This window comes from Poecilia formosa, unplaced genomic scaffold (assembly GCF_000485575.1).
Source record: "Poecilia formosa unplaced genomic scaffold, Poecilia_formosa-5.1.2 Scaffold53, whole genome shotgun sequence".
Taxonomy (NCBI): domain Eukaryota; kingdom Metazoa; phylum Chordata; class Actinopteri; order Cyprinodontiformes; family Poeciliidae; genus Poecilia; species Poecilia formosa.
Window position 1 is genome coordinate 2,101,800 of NW_006799992.1, and position 15,247 is coordinate 2,117,046.

General features: G+C 40.9%; 1 protein-coding gene across 5 annotated transcripts in view; it reads right to left on the bottom strand.

Annotated features, from left to right (window-relative positions):
* Window positions 1–4,058: 4,058 nt before the first annotated feature.
* sgk1 (serum/glucocorticoid regulated kinase 1) overlaps window positions 4,059–15,247 on the bottom strand; it is a 34,348-nt gene continuing 23,159 nt past the window's right edge. The window contains exons 1-10 of one of the 5 annotated variants that reach the window (XM_016671898.1): window positions 13,647–14,398; window positions 8,664–8,739; window positions 8,381–8,456; window positions 8,089–8,277; window positions 7,838–7,969; window positions 6,773–7,009; window positions 6,573–6,668; window positions 6,310–6,465; window positions 6,130–6,219; window positions 4,059–5,498 (exon numbers count right to left, since the gene is read on the bottom strand). In XM_016671898.1, the coding sequence (XP_016527384.1) occupies window positions 5,331–5,498; window positions 6,130–6,219; window positions 6,310–6,465; window positions 6,573–6,668; window positions 6,773–7,009; window positions 7,838–7,969; window positions 8,089–8,277; window positions 8,381–8,456; window positions 8,664–8,734 (1,215 nt within the window). In that variant the 5' untranslated portion in view covers window positions 8,735–8,739; window positions 13,647–14,398 and the 3' untranslated portion in view covers window positions 4,059–5,330. The other 4 variants (XM_007552964.2, XM_016671897.1, XM_007552963.2 and 1 more) reach the window with 4 other exon arrangements.

Below are 15,247 nucleotides of genomic sequence, written 5' to 3' on the forward strand. Positions count from 1 at the left end.
GTAACTTTGCAGGTGTTTCATAGTCTTTTCATTTTTGGATGATTTATATGAACTACTCTGAAATCATCCACATGATCCTATTTACAAGTATCAGAGTAAGGAGGTAGTGAATATATAGAGTATCCATATCAGACTTCAGATTTTTATTTGTAAAATATTTCCTTCTACTTCAGAACTAAGCATTATTTCGTGTTTGTCTAACACAGTCAAAATTCAATTAAAATTCTTTGACGTTTCAGTTTGTAATATTACAAAATGTTTTTTTTTTGTTTTGTTTTTTTAAATCATGCTGCATTTTGCCAGGCAGCATAAATCTGTGCTTGACTCAGCATAGTAAATGTGCACATGAAGCCTCTTTGCAGTTTTGCTTTAGCTAAAGCATCACTAATTTTATTGTTCTAGGAATTCTTGTACCGGTAACACGGAATAGGTTTGCTCAGTCACCAGGATCACGTTGACGAGCAAAGCTTAGCAAATTAGTTTAGCTTCCACGTTGAGAGAGATGTTGCTCCATAGTTTCATAAATCTTAAATACGAGAGGTTTATGATGTCAGTGAGACAATGAAAGTATAAATTCATAAAGTTAAATAATTATTAAGAACCATGTCCGTATCTAACATCAGGCACAAGGGAATGTCTGCAGATTAGAGCTGACATCTCATTAAATTACAAAAAGTTTATTGGACAAAAAGAAAAAACAAGTGGGTTTTTTTTCTTTCTCTTGATAGAAGTTCTACTCCATCATGAACCTAAAATGACTATCTTTTCAAATTGTTATACCATTACAAATACTGGTAATTGATAGAGAAAGCTTCGTCACATTGGATATTATTTGGTAAAACAAATGCAAGGTTCTGAGCTACAACTAAAAAAGTAAATGAGCTGTAATTAAGAAATTATTTGCTTATGGTTGCTTCCACATCAGTTGATTCTGTTTATTTTATAAAGTGCCCCGAGGCAACTTTTGTTCTGAATTTGTATCTTAAAAATAAAGTGTAGCAAACTGGGAAAGAAAAAGAAAAAAAAAAAGAAAGAAAACTAAACTGGAGTAGTACAGAATTTGTAGACCAGCGATGTCCAAGCTTACACAGGTTTGTACTAAGACAGCAATACTCCCTGTTACCTAACTCTGTCTGCTAAATTGTACAGGCTGAAAACAACTGTGTTGCAACTGAGCTCCTGTGATGAAGTCATGCTGTTAATAAAAGTAGAATGGCGCCCCCTTGTGGAATTGTTTTTCCTTTGCGTTCCTATGAAGCCATCAGCAAATCCAACATAAAAGATATAATCAAAATATGATTTTTAATGAAAAAAATATGGAGTTTTATGAACATTTAGCATTACCTTTAGGGGTAGGTGTGGGCAGGGAAATGCCAGTTACTGAAATAAATCTAAAATAATGCAATAAATACTTGTATGTAATTTATGACCATTTCTATTCAATTTTAAAGTCGATCAGTGTGTAAAGGAAAGTTTAATCTATATTTCTAAGCACAGAAGCCTATTCCACCCAGCCACTCTTCAAGATAGGGAAAACAGGAGAACATCCAAAGACACATATGTCTGAGTACCATCATATGCCTGAAAATGGCAGCAAAAAACTGTCTACCAGAGTCCATGTATATATTTACAGAAATAGCTGAAAACAAGTGTAACAGTGAAAAACATAGCTGGAGGACTCGAATTATCTGTCCACCATGTTCAGTGACCAGGATGTTGAGAGAAAGACAAAAAAAACCATTCAGTTCTTCACTGTTGGAGGATGGCTGTGAAACTTTGTATCACAGCTTCTTTGGCAGAAATTGGGCAAACCTTTAGCAGTGGTTCTAATAATTCTGAAACAAGTTGAGTTCATGCATCTGAGACTAAACATCAAGTTCCTAAAACCAAGGGTATTTTGCCATTCTATAAACTCTTCATAATTCTCCCTTTATTGCTTGGAGCTCTGATAAACTTGGCTACAATTAACCCCAGCAATTTTTCCATTTCTGTAACTTTCCATCCCCCCTGCCTGCAGCATTTTGACCCTTGCTCTCGCCCTGTTCTTCTCCAGGTTTGTTATTGCAACCTAAGGTGTTTGTAAGATTCCATGTAAATTTAAGACTTATTTTCATTACCCAAACCTCTGTGTTTTCACTAACTAACCTGAACCCCACATCTTTTCCAGGAAGTTCATCTGACTTGTATTGGTGATGTTATACATCTGACGTTTAGAGCCGGTCTGCTTACCTACGGTAGCATAAAAAAAAAAGTTTTAATAATATACAATATGATGCCAAAGAAATCAGGTAAACAAGCTAAATTAACTCCCTATTAACTTCCTTTTGGGATTCCATCTAGTGGACACACTGCTATCTGTAGCTGCCTAAACAGACAGTGTTTTTCACATAAAAATATGTAAAATCATCTAAGAAACATAATTTCTTTAAGTTAGAAACCAAAATTTACATTCAGATGTAAAGACAGAGTACAACTACTGCAGTTGTACCCTTTCCTGCTATCAGTTTTAGACACGAGCCTCCTGCAGAAAACAAACCCCTGCTTAAAGTCAAGCTTCAGTTTCATTGTGTTTTGGAAAATGTTGTCAGATGCAAAGAAATATTCACGTGACTCCTTTGCATGGCTTAGCCAGGAGATGACAGTGGATCACAGAGGCTGCATAATGTGCATTGCATCTTTAAAATGTGATAATGAAATGTTAGCAAGATGAGGGCCATGCATGTGTAGGATTTTGTTGTTTTTAGCATTTCTTTTGATGTGAGTAGAGTTAATGAAGGTCAATAGTGTATTAGCAGTGTCTTGCAAATGAATGTATGCCGCTTGAACTTTTTCATGTTGCAGCTACAGAATTATAGGTACTTTCCATTTTATTTGATGGATCAATATAATGTAGTGCAGGAGTGGAAAGTAGAAGGTTTTTGTTTTGTTTTATAAACGGAAATTTTATCACAATAAATCCAACACAACCAACAAAATAAACAAGGCCAGTTTGTGAATAATCTAAGAGTAGTATCAATAAGACCATGATTAGATGACATAAGAGATTTAACAGCATCTCATGGACCAGGAATCTTCAAATCCAGATCTTGAGGGCCAGAGTCCTGCAACTTTTCGATGTGTCCCTTGTTCAATATCTGAATCAAATGGATGAATTACCTTCTCAGGACAAAGTGGTGGAATTGCTAAAGTAGATGGCCTTAAATTTCTCAGAGGCCGGTTCACATTCCAGGACTGTAAACACTAAACACACAGACAGAGCTACTAAAAGATTGTTTAGATGAAAGGACATCCATGAGTTAGAATGACTAAGTCAAAGTCCAGAACTCAATCCCATCGAGGCATTTTGAGATTTGACTTGAGAATGCCAAGTCCAAACTGACTTGTCTTGAACTATTTAGCTGAGGTTAATTGTCATAAAATCCAGTGTTGAGATGCATAGACAGACATACACCAGTGTGTGGCAACAAATCACATTCTGACTACAGACAACACTGGTAAACTGGTGACCTATCCAGAGTGTGCACTGGCCTCTTAGTCAATGACATCTGGGATGGGCTCCAACAAACACTTCGCTCTGAACAGCATGAAGCAGGTTTGGAGGATCTGGACTTTAACGGGGGACCATTTCATATTTCATCTCAACACCCCCGCTTTGAACTCCACAATCGAATGTGATGAGACTTAGACAGATTTTTGTTAGATGTCCTTTAAGCATGTTTTCAGTTACTTTAACCCCTCCCCCCCTCTACTTATTAGCACTTCAAGGACTCAAACACTTGGATATGACTGATTGTTGTGTAAGACTGCTGACGTACTGAGGGGGAGAAAGTCCGCTGTAATCTGGGACATTAGTCAAGCAGCTCAAGTCATTTCCAACAAATGTCACCCTTTGCGCTTCATTCCTCACATACTTTAGTTTAAACAGTAACTTTAAGAAAATACCTTGATTGACTAATGTTTTTTGTTTTTTCCCCCACAAAAGGTAGAATGGAAATTCACAGTTAACGTTCAAATTACATTTTTTAAAGATGATAAGACACAAAGAAAATGCCAGTATAGAACGTGTAATAAAGTTAAACTTTTATTGCAAACCAAACATGGTCACATAAACAATTTTACAATTTACAGTACATTAAACATGAATAGTTACATATACATATTAAAGCATACCTTTAGTCAATTTCTTGTTCAATATACATTAAAACTAGTACACATGACTCCAAATATACAAGAAACTTAAATACCATCCAAAATGCATTACAGCAATATTAAAGTGGAATGTTCAGTTTGAATGTTTATGAGCCTGTCTGCAGGCTGTCGTTACATCAGTGTGAGGCAATTTGGAAGACTAAATGAGGGGGGACGTGGCCGGAAAGCTAAAAGTGCTGGAAGAGTTCTCCTCGACACATGCCGCTCATTCTCAGCCCAGCAGCAGTGCTCTCTTTTCACCTCTCCATCAGTAATGTGCAAATGAAGGTATGAAACATCATTTGAGTCCCTACGTCAAACAAGTTCAAACTTAGTGCTACATCGTCAGATGATTACAAAAAATATACATATACATATACAGTAAAGAGGGATAATTCATCTCAGTTCACCTGCCTCAGGTAGATGAAACTGCGGCGCCCACACAGAAAAAAACCCAAATGACTTGTCTTCTGATGGAGAGAGAGAAGATACAGGCACCTCTAAGAGAAATGGAACGCCCCCCTCTGTAACATTTAGCTTCTTCCGACTCCCTTTTTTAAATAATAATAATAAAAAAAAAAGTACAAGAGAAGAAACAAAAGCACCAAAAATGTATAACATCTCTGGTCAAGCTACGGATGTAGCTCCCCCTAGTGGAGGGAAGATGTTTTTGCTACACGGAATGGAAATTTATTCCAGGTTTTTTTTTTATTTTTACTGTTTAACTGTCCAGCCTTCATCTTATGACAAAAGGTGGAAGTTTTGTTGTGTGCTTGTCTGTTGGGACATAGAGGAAGCCGTTCAGCTGCCTGAACTCTGTGCAAAAGTCCTCCGTTACCAGGAAAAGTGTGGGAATTTAAGACTCAAAGGGGACTCGGGAATGGAGGAAAACAATCCCAACCTATTAATTACAGCAGACATTCCCTCTTTGCGAGTGTCTGAAATGCACTCAAGTGATGGAGAGAAGATGACAGGTACACGTGCTGTTGATGGGCTCTCACAGGGCCTGGTTTGGGAGTAAACCATCAATCTGATGGGAAACAACGGGCGGGGATCGAGACGCAAGTCCACCGACATGGCACAGTGAATCTATGTCCAGTGAGTGAAAACCAGTGTCCGCACTGAGTGCCTGTGTTTGAGTCCTATAGGTAGGAGTCCATGGACGGGGCATAGGAAAAGCCCTCGAAGGCCTCAGCTGCCTCTTTGATGCTGGCAGTGGCGAGGACGCAGTCTGGGGAGCAGCCGATGGAGCTTGAAACCGGTTCGTCCGTGAACTCCGGATCAAAGTGCCGCAGGTCGTTAGGTCCCGTCTGTGGGAGAGAGAGAGAGAAGTGAAGAGAGAGAGGAAGAGAGAGGGGATTAGTGATGCTTTCCAGCACTTTGCCATAACTGGACATGCTCAGAATCACACAGCAGATGTTCCATGACTTTGATCTTGTTGCGCAAGCATAAATAAGGGGAGTAAAATAAAGTAACTGGGTTTGGGTCGGTATGAAATTTTCACAATGGTGTCAAGGTGACAACACAAAATTCATGCTATTTAAAACAGCTTGGCAAGCAGCTTTTTGACTTGCACTCAAATAGGTGTGTGACAGCCTCAGCCTCACAGCTTATCTGTGTTTTCTGTAAGCAGTCGCAATACCTAGCAGGGAAATTAGAAATTTTACTTGTGCGCAGAGTAAAAGTTGTGGCCATCTTTCAGCCAGCTGGTTATTGGTGCACAGCAGCACGTGCAGGATGGGGAGTGCTGCATTACTCTATGCACTGACAATAACTCTGACACGTAATTCAAAGGACATTAAACCACAGAAACACCATGAGGAAAATGTATTTTGCTATATCGGAGCCATAACTGTGAAAACACCTCAGTAATACCTCGATACCAGTAAACAGCCCATGCCTAATAGTCTGCTAAATCAAAAAGCATTTTAAGAATCTTACCACATTAGGGTTGAAGGGAGGCGTTATCTTCTTGGCATTAAGCTCATCCCAGTTGATAGGAGAGAAGAATATGTGGTTCTTGATTTCGATCTGAGGAAAACATACGGGGAAAATACATTCAAAATTGTCCATCAACACGCATAAACACACGGACAGTAAAACGCATGTATGAATACTCACAAAGTCCTCTGTGCAGCCCAGCCTCTTGGTGCGGTCTTTTTGTAGCAGACCCTCCAACAAGTGTCTGGCTGCGTTGGAGATGTTGGGTTTCAGCTGCAGAGGCTTGTTCAGGATGTTGTCGTACATTTCTGCTGTGTTTCGGCTGTAGAATGGAGGCTGCAGAGGTGGCAAGGTGAAAACATTCAATACCAACTAAGCACTGTTGATGCATTGAGTGTGTATTGTCTAAAGGAGAGACTTTGTAAGTATCAGGAGCTACTTACCAGGCCGTACAGCATCTCATAAAGAACAGCTCCTAAGCACCACCAGTCTACTGTCCTGTCGTATGGCTGCTTGTGTAGCACCTCAGGAGCCAAATACTATAAAGAAAAACAAAGGAATTAAACTCAAACCATTGGCATAACAGCAGCAATAAAGACTTACAAGTAAAAAAAAAAAAAAAGTAAAAAAAAAGTCTCCTTACCTCTGGCGTACCGCAGAATGTCGACGTGGTCCCATTGGGTTCGATATTCTCCTTGCACAGGCCAAAGTCTGTGAGGATGATGTGGCCCTGCGAGTCCAGCAGGATGTTCTCCGGCTTCAGGTCTCTGTAGACGATGTTGAGGGAGTGCAGGTATCCCAGTGCGCTCGCGATCTCTGCCGCATAGAACCTGGCTCTGGGCTCCAGGAAGCAGCGCTCTCTCTGAAGGTGGTAGAACAGCTGCAGAAAAAGAAAGACACACAAGGAAAAAAAAAAAAAAAAAAAAAAAGGTTTTATATTAATATTTGCTTTCCTGAAATTACAATGTCGAAATAAGAGGAAGAACAAGAAAGAAATCGATAGGAGAAAAGACTGATTTAAAAAAAGACAGAGCGAAGAGAGGAAACCGGATGGGAGGAAGTGAAAAGGCAGGAAGGCGACTAGCTTAAAACGGTTTGACAGATGAAGCCAAAGCCAAAGGTGGAGAGATAGAGAGAGAGAGAGTGAGCGACAGAGAGAGAGAGAGACAGAGAGAGAGAGAGTGAGCTAAGGCAGCAGGATGAAGGGGAAGAGAAGAAAAAAAAAGGAAGAGTAAATGTGCTCCACTTCCTGATGAGGTTCATATTTAATCAGCACTGTCTTTGCTTGTGCAACAATCGCAGGAAATTAGCTCCATTAGACACACACAGTCTCTGTGGCGCTGCTAATTTTGGAGCAGAGTTTCTCTCCCTGCTGTCCAAGCCCACCCCATGGCTTCCTGAGCGGTGTTCCCCCCCCAGTACAAAAAAGGAAAGAAAAATCTGCCGGATTTCCCCTGCACCTCACAGGGACAAGAGTCATTCTCTAAAATCTGTTGCCAGACTTCACCCTTTAAAATGTTCTCCCCGTTTATTCCTGCGGCATTTCATTCTGATGGGATTTTGTATTGTGTGGCTCCTTCTCAACTTCCACTATGACATTTATTTAAAAATCTACGCAAATGAAATGCATGCACACTCTCTTCTCTACCATCTTTGCTTCTTTTAATTCAGTTTCCCCTAAGAGATACACTTAAGCAGAACAACTCACCTCTCCTCCGTTGATGTAGTCCAAGACAAAGTAAAGTTTGTCTGCTGTTTGGAAAGAATAATGCAGGCCCACTAAGAATGGATGCTTGACATTCTTCAGCAATACATTCCTCTCTGACATGATGTGCTTCTCCTGAAATGAAGACAAAACAAAGCAGCGGGGCTTAGAGAGATTGACCACAAACACACCTAGGTGACGCACCGGGCTGTTTACATGTGCGCATTTCCAGGTGCGAGCATGTCATCACCTACCTCTTTTTTCTTGAGAATGGCCTTCTTCTGTAAAACTTTGACTGCATAAAACTGGTCGTCTGTGCGGTGACGAGCAAGCAGCACCTTGCCGAAGCTGCCCTTGCCGATCACTTTGAGGAAGTGGAAGTCGCTGGGCTTGGCTGAGGGATTGGATGACGGGCCGAGGTTGATCTGCTGGGATGGGCTGGGCTGTGAGGATGCAAACGTGAACAGATGAAAGTTTAGTCAGAACGCATCGATGCAAGAAGACGCCCGCCAAAAAAAAAAAAAAGAAAAAAAGTGTACTACTCACAGGAGGAGAGGGGTTTGAGTTCATGAGCTCGGGGTCCTGTGGAGGAGTCAAGTTCAGGATGGACTGCACTTCAGTACTGGAGGAAAAACAAAACAGAAAGCTTGAGCACAAAAAGAAAACAATAATCAGTTGTTCTGAAGTGACATCAAGCAGCTGATTTGGGAGTCTGATTAGGTCAGAAAGTTCCGCCAGAGGACAAACCACATGATTTTCAGCTTCGGGTTTCCCAACGTTTTGTCCTCTGGTGGAGGCAGAACAATAACATGAGTCAGATGGTACTCACTGCTTGCAGGCGTAGGAGTTGGTGGAGAGCTTCTGAATGAAGTCGTTCAGACCCATCTTCCTCTGTTTCATAAAAGCTGCAAAACAAGAAGAAAGAAGAAGAAAAATACATAAGACTCCAAAAATAAAAACGGACAAGGGTACAGGATCACTTCAACGCGTCAAGTCTTAGTCCATACCAGTGACTAATTCCACAAGCCCTCTCGTCTTTGAGTAGGTCAAGGCAGGCTTCTCTGTTTCTGTTTTGATCGTCATGGTGAGCGTCAAGATCCACTCCGCGCTCGTCAAAGTCCAAAATACAAATTGTAACTGTACGCCTCCGCCTCCCGGTTTTATAAGGAGGCCTAAGGAGGGAGGAGCTGGCCACGCCTGCTGGAAGGCGTGGAAACAGTCAGCTTCGGTAAATACATCATGAGGTGATCGATCCGTTTTAGACCAATAGAGGGCATCTGCGCGCTGACGCGTCAGTGCCGCACCTTCCAGTGCGCTTGCGTCATTGGCGTTTAGGAAAAGAAAAAAAAAAAAAAACTTACTAAACACAGCTAACTGGGACATTTCTGCTTGCGCATAGGTTTGTGCAATTCCGTGACTACTCTGGTTATGCAACATCTTAAGTCCGCACAAACCGGCAAATGCAAAAAAAATAAAATCTTCCGCTAACATTTCAGTTTTAAAATACAAACTAGAATATAAACATATGGGTTTGCATCAGTTTTGAGTATTGCCTTAAAAAAAAGTTCACCATACTAAGGCGACAAAAATACTACTGACATACGTTTAATTGTAAGACAAAAATAATAATTTGATCGGTTTTGCGGGCCTGGCTCTTGCCTGAAAGAACAGAGAAGTGCCGTAGAGGCACAAAAGAAAGGAAAGAGGGGAGGGAGAGCCTGAGCGGAGGGGAGGCCACATGCCAAGAAAAGCCGCTGCAAGTGGAAAAGTACAGAGTGAGAAACTCCTGAACACCTCGAAGAAGAAAAAGAAAAAAGAAATTAAAAAAACAATCTGCAACAGCTGCCTCTCAGAAAGGAATCACAGCACTCCGAGAAGTCAATTAGAATATGATTGAAAGGGGAGAGAAACACAACTTTGCGCTAAGTTTGGAGCGTCAAGTGAGGAGCAGTTATATAAAACGCCTGGCTCAAGTTTAACCTACATCCCTCTGAGGAATGAGAGTGAACTGTACGTAAGAAGATATCACCGTCAATTGCCAAGTTTCGTCCAAAGGAACAGATCGCCGTGCGTAAAATGGATACAGTCGCAGACGTCGAAACCGGCGGTGAACAGGTTTCGCCGCCGTCACGTCAAACAGCGGTGACAGACGTAGCCTTGAGTATTACAGTGAAGCATAAAGGTCCCGCATTTGGCAACAAAAACGCAAACAAACCTTTAAGCTCCGAACGAGTTCTCATTACGCTTTGCCTGCAGCAGCTCCAGAGAGTTCAACAAGTCACAGGAGACAGCTGCCAAGACTGCCGAGGCACTTATAGCTACCGGACCCCCTATCAACGAGGAGTTTCCATAGATAAGTGCATCATAAATCCAAGTCGCCGAATAATGTTAAGCAACTCATGTCTGCTTGCGCTTTCCCTCTCTCATTCGGGCACAGAAAGTGGGTTAGGAGCTGTTAACTACTGCATAGGAAAAGAGATTGGTGATTTTCCCCAGAAATAATGCTTTTATACTTACAGGTCAAAGAGGCCGTTTTGTCTTTCATAAGGATGCCTTCTAACTCCCGGGTCACAACAAGCAGAGAGGCTGCGGGCTCCTCGGCAGCGATGTAATCAAACTACAGCGCATTCCTCTTCTTGGAGAGCTTCTTTCAGCATTTTTTTTTCTTCATTTTAATCAGGGCGGAGACGCACCGCCTCTATTTCCTTCCATTCCACGGTTTTGTGTTTCACGGGTGGTTGCATGACTTTTCGCAAGGGAGGGGGGGGGGAATACGATGAATGAATGGAGCCTTCAAATGCTTCCCGTGAGATCAACTGTCAAGTTCCAGCCTCATAAAAGCCGCAGCATCCACAATTGTTTCATTAGAAAGCCAACAGAACAATTTAGAAGCCTTTGTTTTCTCATTCTTTCAATAAATGACAAGAAACAATACAATGTCAACGAGCGAGCAGAGCACCCAGTGTGAGATGGGCTTTGTTTAAACCAAATCAATAGTCCAGCTTCGGCATCCGCATCTCACTTCAAATCCCATCCATCGCATAAAGAATGGAGTACATTGTCAGCTCAAAACTGAATCCTATAAACAGGGATTTTGTAGTGTATTACTTATCCAAAAAAATTCGGATTTGTTTTGTTGATTTAAATTCTACTCGCAATACATACCAATAACAACGTAATATACTTCTTTCCATTTTATGCTTTAAAATGGAAAGCATAAAATGCTTTCCATTTTAAAGCTGGACAATATGTCCACAAACTGGACATATTGTGTCCAGTTTGTGGACACAATATGTCCACAAACTGATATTTCGCAGTGCAGTGAGTGATAATGGTTTAATCAGATAAAGAAGAGCCGATAAAAGCTAGTTTCATTACATTCTACACACTGCATGGCAACCATTTTGGATACCAGACTCAGTATATGTTATTGTTGCATTTATAACTGGGGAGTTGGGCACACCATATGCGAATAAAGCCAATGCTGAAGAAACTGGCTGTTTGCAGAGAGAGCTGTATCCAAGCGTAAGGTTGAGAAGGTTGAGTGGAAGAAAACACTGAGTTTGAAAAACTATTGCACAAGCAATCACACAGAAGTAGCTAGTCCTATTCCTGAACCTTTTGTGTTCAGAGATTAAAGTGACAGAGTGTGGAGTAGAAGTGGAGAGGCACATAATCCAAGCTAATTGAGGTCATGTCACTGGGAGCAAAGTGATCTGTGCGTGTTGATCCAGTGTTTTATAGAGTACAGACTTGGTAGGGGGCTGCATAGTGGTTCAAGAAGGTTCTGGGTTCAATTCCCGGCCCCGGTCTTTCTGCATGGAGTTTGCATGTTCTCCCTGTGCATGCATGGGTTTTCTCCGGGTACTCTGGTTTCATCCCACAGTCCAAAAACATGTCAGGTTAATAGGCCTCTCCAAATTGCCCCTAGGTGTGAGTGTGTATGCATGGTTGTTTGTCTCTGTGTTGCCCTGCGACGGACTGGCGACCTGTCCAGGATGTACCCCGCCTCTCGCCCGGAACGTTAGCTGGCGATAGGCACCAGCACCCCTCCTGACCCCATTGACGGACAAGGGTGTAAAGAAAATGGATGGATGGATGGACTTGGTAGGCAGGGAGACGGTTTACATGTCATCTTATCTAGAAAGGTATTTTTGGTTTCTTTTCAATAACATGGGTGGACAGACTAATCAGTTCAAATTTCACTTTGCTCTTTAAAACCCTTTTAGTTGTCAAACCTCCCAATTTTCTACTCAGAAATCTGAACTTATTCAAATAAAATGCATGCAACCTGTACACAAATTTACTTTGTTCAACTTCCCCAGTTTGTCAGTGTAATAAAAAAGAAAAAAAAAACTTTCCTCTTTAGAAAAACAGATCTTTCACCCAGCTTTGTTTCTTCTCGCCATTCCCAGCTGAGACTGTTCACACATGCACTGGACCCTGCTTTGGAAATTTACTAGGTTTGTAGGGGTTTCAGGTTTGGCAGCTGACAAGGAATACCATCGACAATTATTAACCCCGTCTCCTGATAAATGTGCTATTTTAATATTTTGACTACTTGCACAGACCTAAATGTTTTCTAAAAATAGTGTGAGGAAGATTTTTTTTTTCAAAATAAATGTGTCATCCTTTTATTATGATGTTTGTTGTGATAATTACATACATTTTAGTGAGAGAATTTTCAATCTGATTGAAATGATCACAAATAGCTGTGATATCAATGCCTATTTAACAGGAACAAATGTATAATCCTTACATTTGTTTTTGCTCACTTGTTTTTTTTTTCTCCACTCTTCAATTAGTTTTTAAGACAGTAATAATCACAAACATAAAACTTGTATGATGCCAAGAACAGGCCTGTTTTTGTGTCTTCTTTTGTGTCAGTTTGAGCCTCAAAGTTTTAGAGCCAAGAGAAAATAGATGTAGTTGAAAATACCAAGATCTCAGTTGATGACTTTCACCCTCTGATGATTTATTAAAGGCAGTTCATGGAAGCCACTGTTCACAAAGTTGGAGGTGGAAATTCATGCTTTTGTGTCTCAGCTGCACTCTGCACAGTTATTATTTAAATGACAGACAAAGAGATCCAAAGACAGGCAAGCCGTCAAAGCTAAATTATAGTTTAGAGGAAACTAATGCGGATGGATTTTTAAAAATGACCTTCATTTTATTCTTTTCTTTTCTTTTTTTTTTTTTTTTTTTTTTTTTTTTTTTTTGATGTCACTTCTTATTCAATAATTCAGGTCAAAGCTGCCATTAAACTGTCCACTGCAGCCACCTGATGCACACAGACACAAATGAACAAAGCTGAGGAGGCAAATAAAACCTGCAGGGAGTCAAAAGCGCACACACACACAAAGAGAAGCTGGAGGACAAAGCACACCTGCAGAGAGACAACCGAGAATACATTTTTCCAAAGCGGTGACAGCGAAAGGGCATTCTTTCTAAACCCTTTCAAGGTGTCCTTCATGTCTCTCTCTCGTTGCACAGCCAGAAACTTTGCTACACTTTTATACTGTTCGGTTTGACAAAGACGTTTTTTTTTTTTTGTTGCCTTGATACAGCACAGGTGGCAGCGGTGCCATCTTTCACAGCACAAGGAACAAAGACATCATCCTCACGGGACACAAACTGAGATCAGCAAGGGTAAACAACACGTGCCGAGCATCAAGTGTTCCTCTTTTCTCGAAAGAGGAATAATAAAACTACCTGGAAAGCAAAATAAAACAAGCTTCTTTTTTCTTTGCAAAAACCTTTAGAAGGATATAGCTGAAGGTTAAAAAGGATGTTGAAGAAGACTCTACATTACCTCTCTTGGAGTAAATGTTCCTCTGTCGGGTTTTGCATGTGAGGCTCAAATACCAAAGAACCGAATAAAACGAGAAGGAGGCGGCAGAAGAAGAGAGGGGGCGATTCCTCCCAGTGTTTTTCCTCTCTGGCTCTCATTTGTTTCTGAGTTCACAGGCTGCTCAGTGCCCAGGCCCCAAACAAGTGGAGGCTCCACAAACACTCAATCTGTGTATTATTTGTTACCCCTCTTTATGTGTGTTCTTGGCACGAGTGGGTTATATAACCAAGTAGCGGTGGCAGTGCGTTCAAACCCACCAAAGGCACTGACTCACACACTTTCCATAACACTCTGTGGGCCATTTTGCAAAAGGACATAAAGGCTTTGCTTTGGTGCAGGACATGAAAACTGTAGTAAAAATCCCACTCACTATACTCACTCAGAACGTCCTCATATTCACCCTGTCTGAGTCAGACAGCATCTGTCCATCAAATCTTTGTGGTAATGACCGCTTTTTCTGCCGAAGATAAAGAGGATGTTTGGGAATCAGACACTCTGCTGATGAATGTGAATAAGCCTCAGTGATAGCATTACATAAAACCCTCTTATTCTAAGGAGGACAGCTAGGCCTTTATTGTATAAATGGACATATATACGTGGCCTAACTTATCATCTCGGCTCCTTCGATGGGAAGTCGTGCAGGTCGGAGCTTCCAGGTTTGAGGTTCTATATGAAATATTTGTTGGCATGTTTCTTGAAGGAGCAGAGTTGCAGTAAATCTGCTTTAATGCTACATTTCTTGAAATTGATGGATAGGTTAGATTAAACATTCTTGGAGCATATGAGCAATATTCATAGCTTTGAACTTTATCACATCTTGTCACATTACAGTCGCAAAGTTTAACATATAACTTTTTTATGTGATAAACCAACATAAAATGGTAAATAATTGCTCCAGGGTTATTATGTTTTGACTAAGTAACATTTGAAAACTGTGCTACCTATTTGCACCTCAGAAGTCCATATATTTATTTTGAATAGCCTAGTCAAAGTCTAGGGACCGGAGGACCTGAAGATTAGTGCAACCACACATTTCATCATTATTTCTAAGCAAAGAATAGAAACAGATTGAAATGTTGTAAAGAACTGCTGACATCTTACCTCTTTTCCAACTGCAGGTGATGACGTACGTCATCATTAAACAAACAACCGCATCTGACATGTTGCAACATTCACCTCAGAATGTTCAGTGTTCTTGTGCATGAAGTATCTTTAAAGGATTTATAAAGTACATGTTTGTCCTATTATTTGTGAATATGTGCGTGCATTTGAGTAGGTGTGCCTGCTAAGCTGTTAAGGCAGGCTAGTACAAGTGAGTTTTACGGCCGAATGTTGGGAGAAGAAATTTGACGAGCCGACTCATGCACACGCACACACACACACACTGTCAAATGCAGGCTTAATTACAGGTTAAATAATAGTGCCTGATAAAGAGCAGCACCACAGTTTGGAGTATAAATGCTGATTCATTGCACTGGAGCTGGAAGATAAACTTACTGCTGCTTTTACTAAGGGTCCTTTTAATCAAAAGCTCTGTGTTACACACACACACACGCACACAC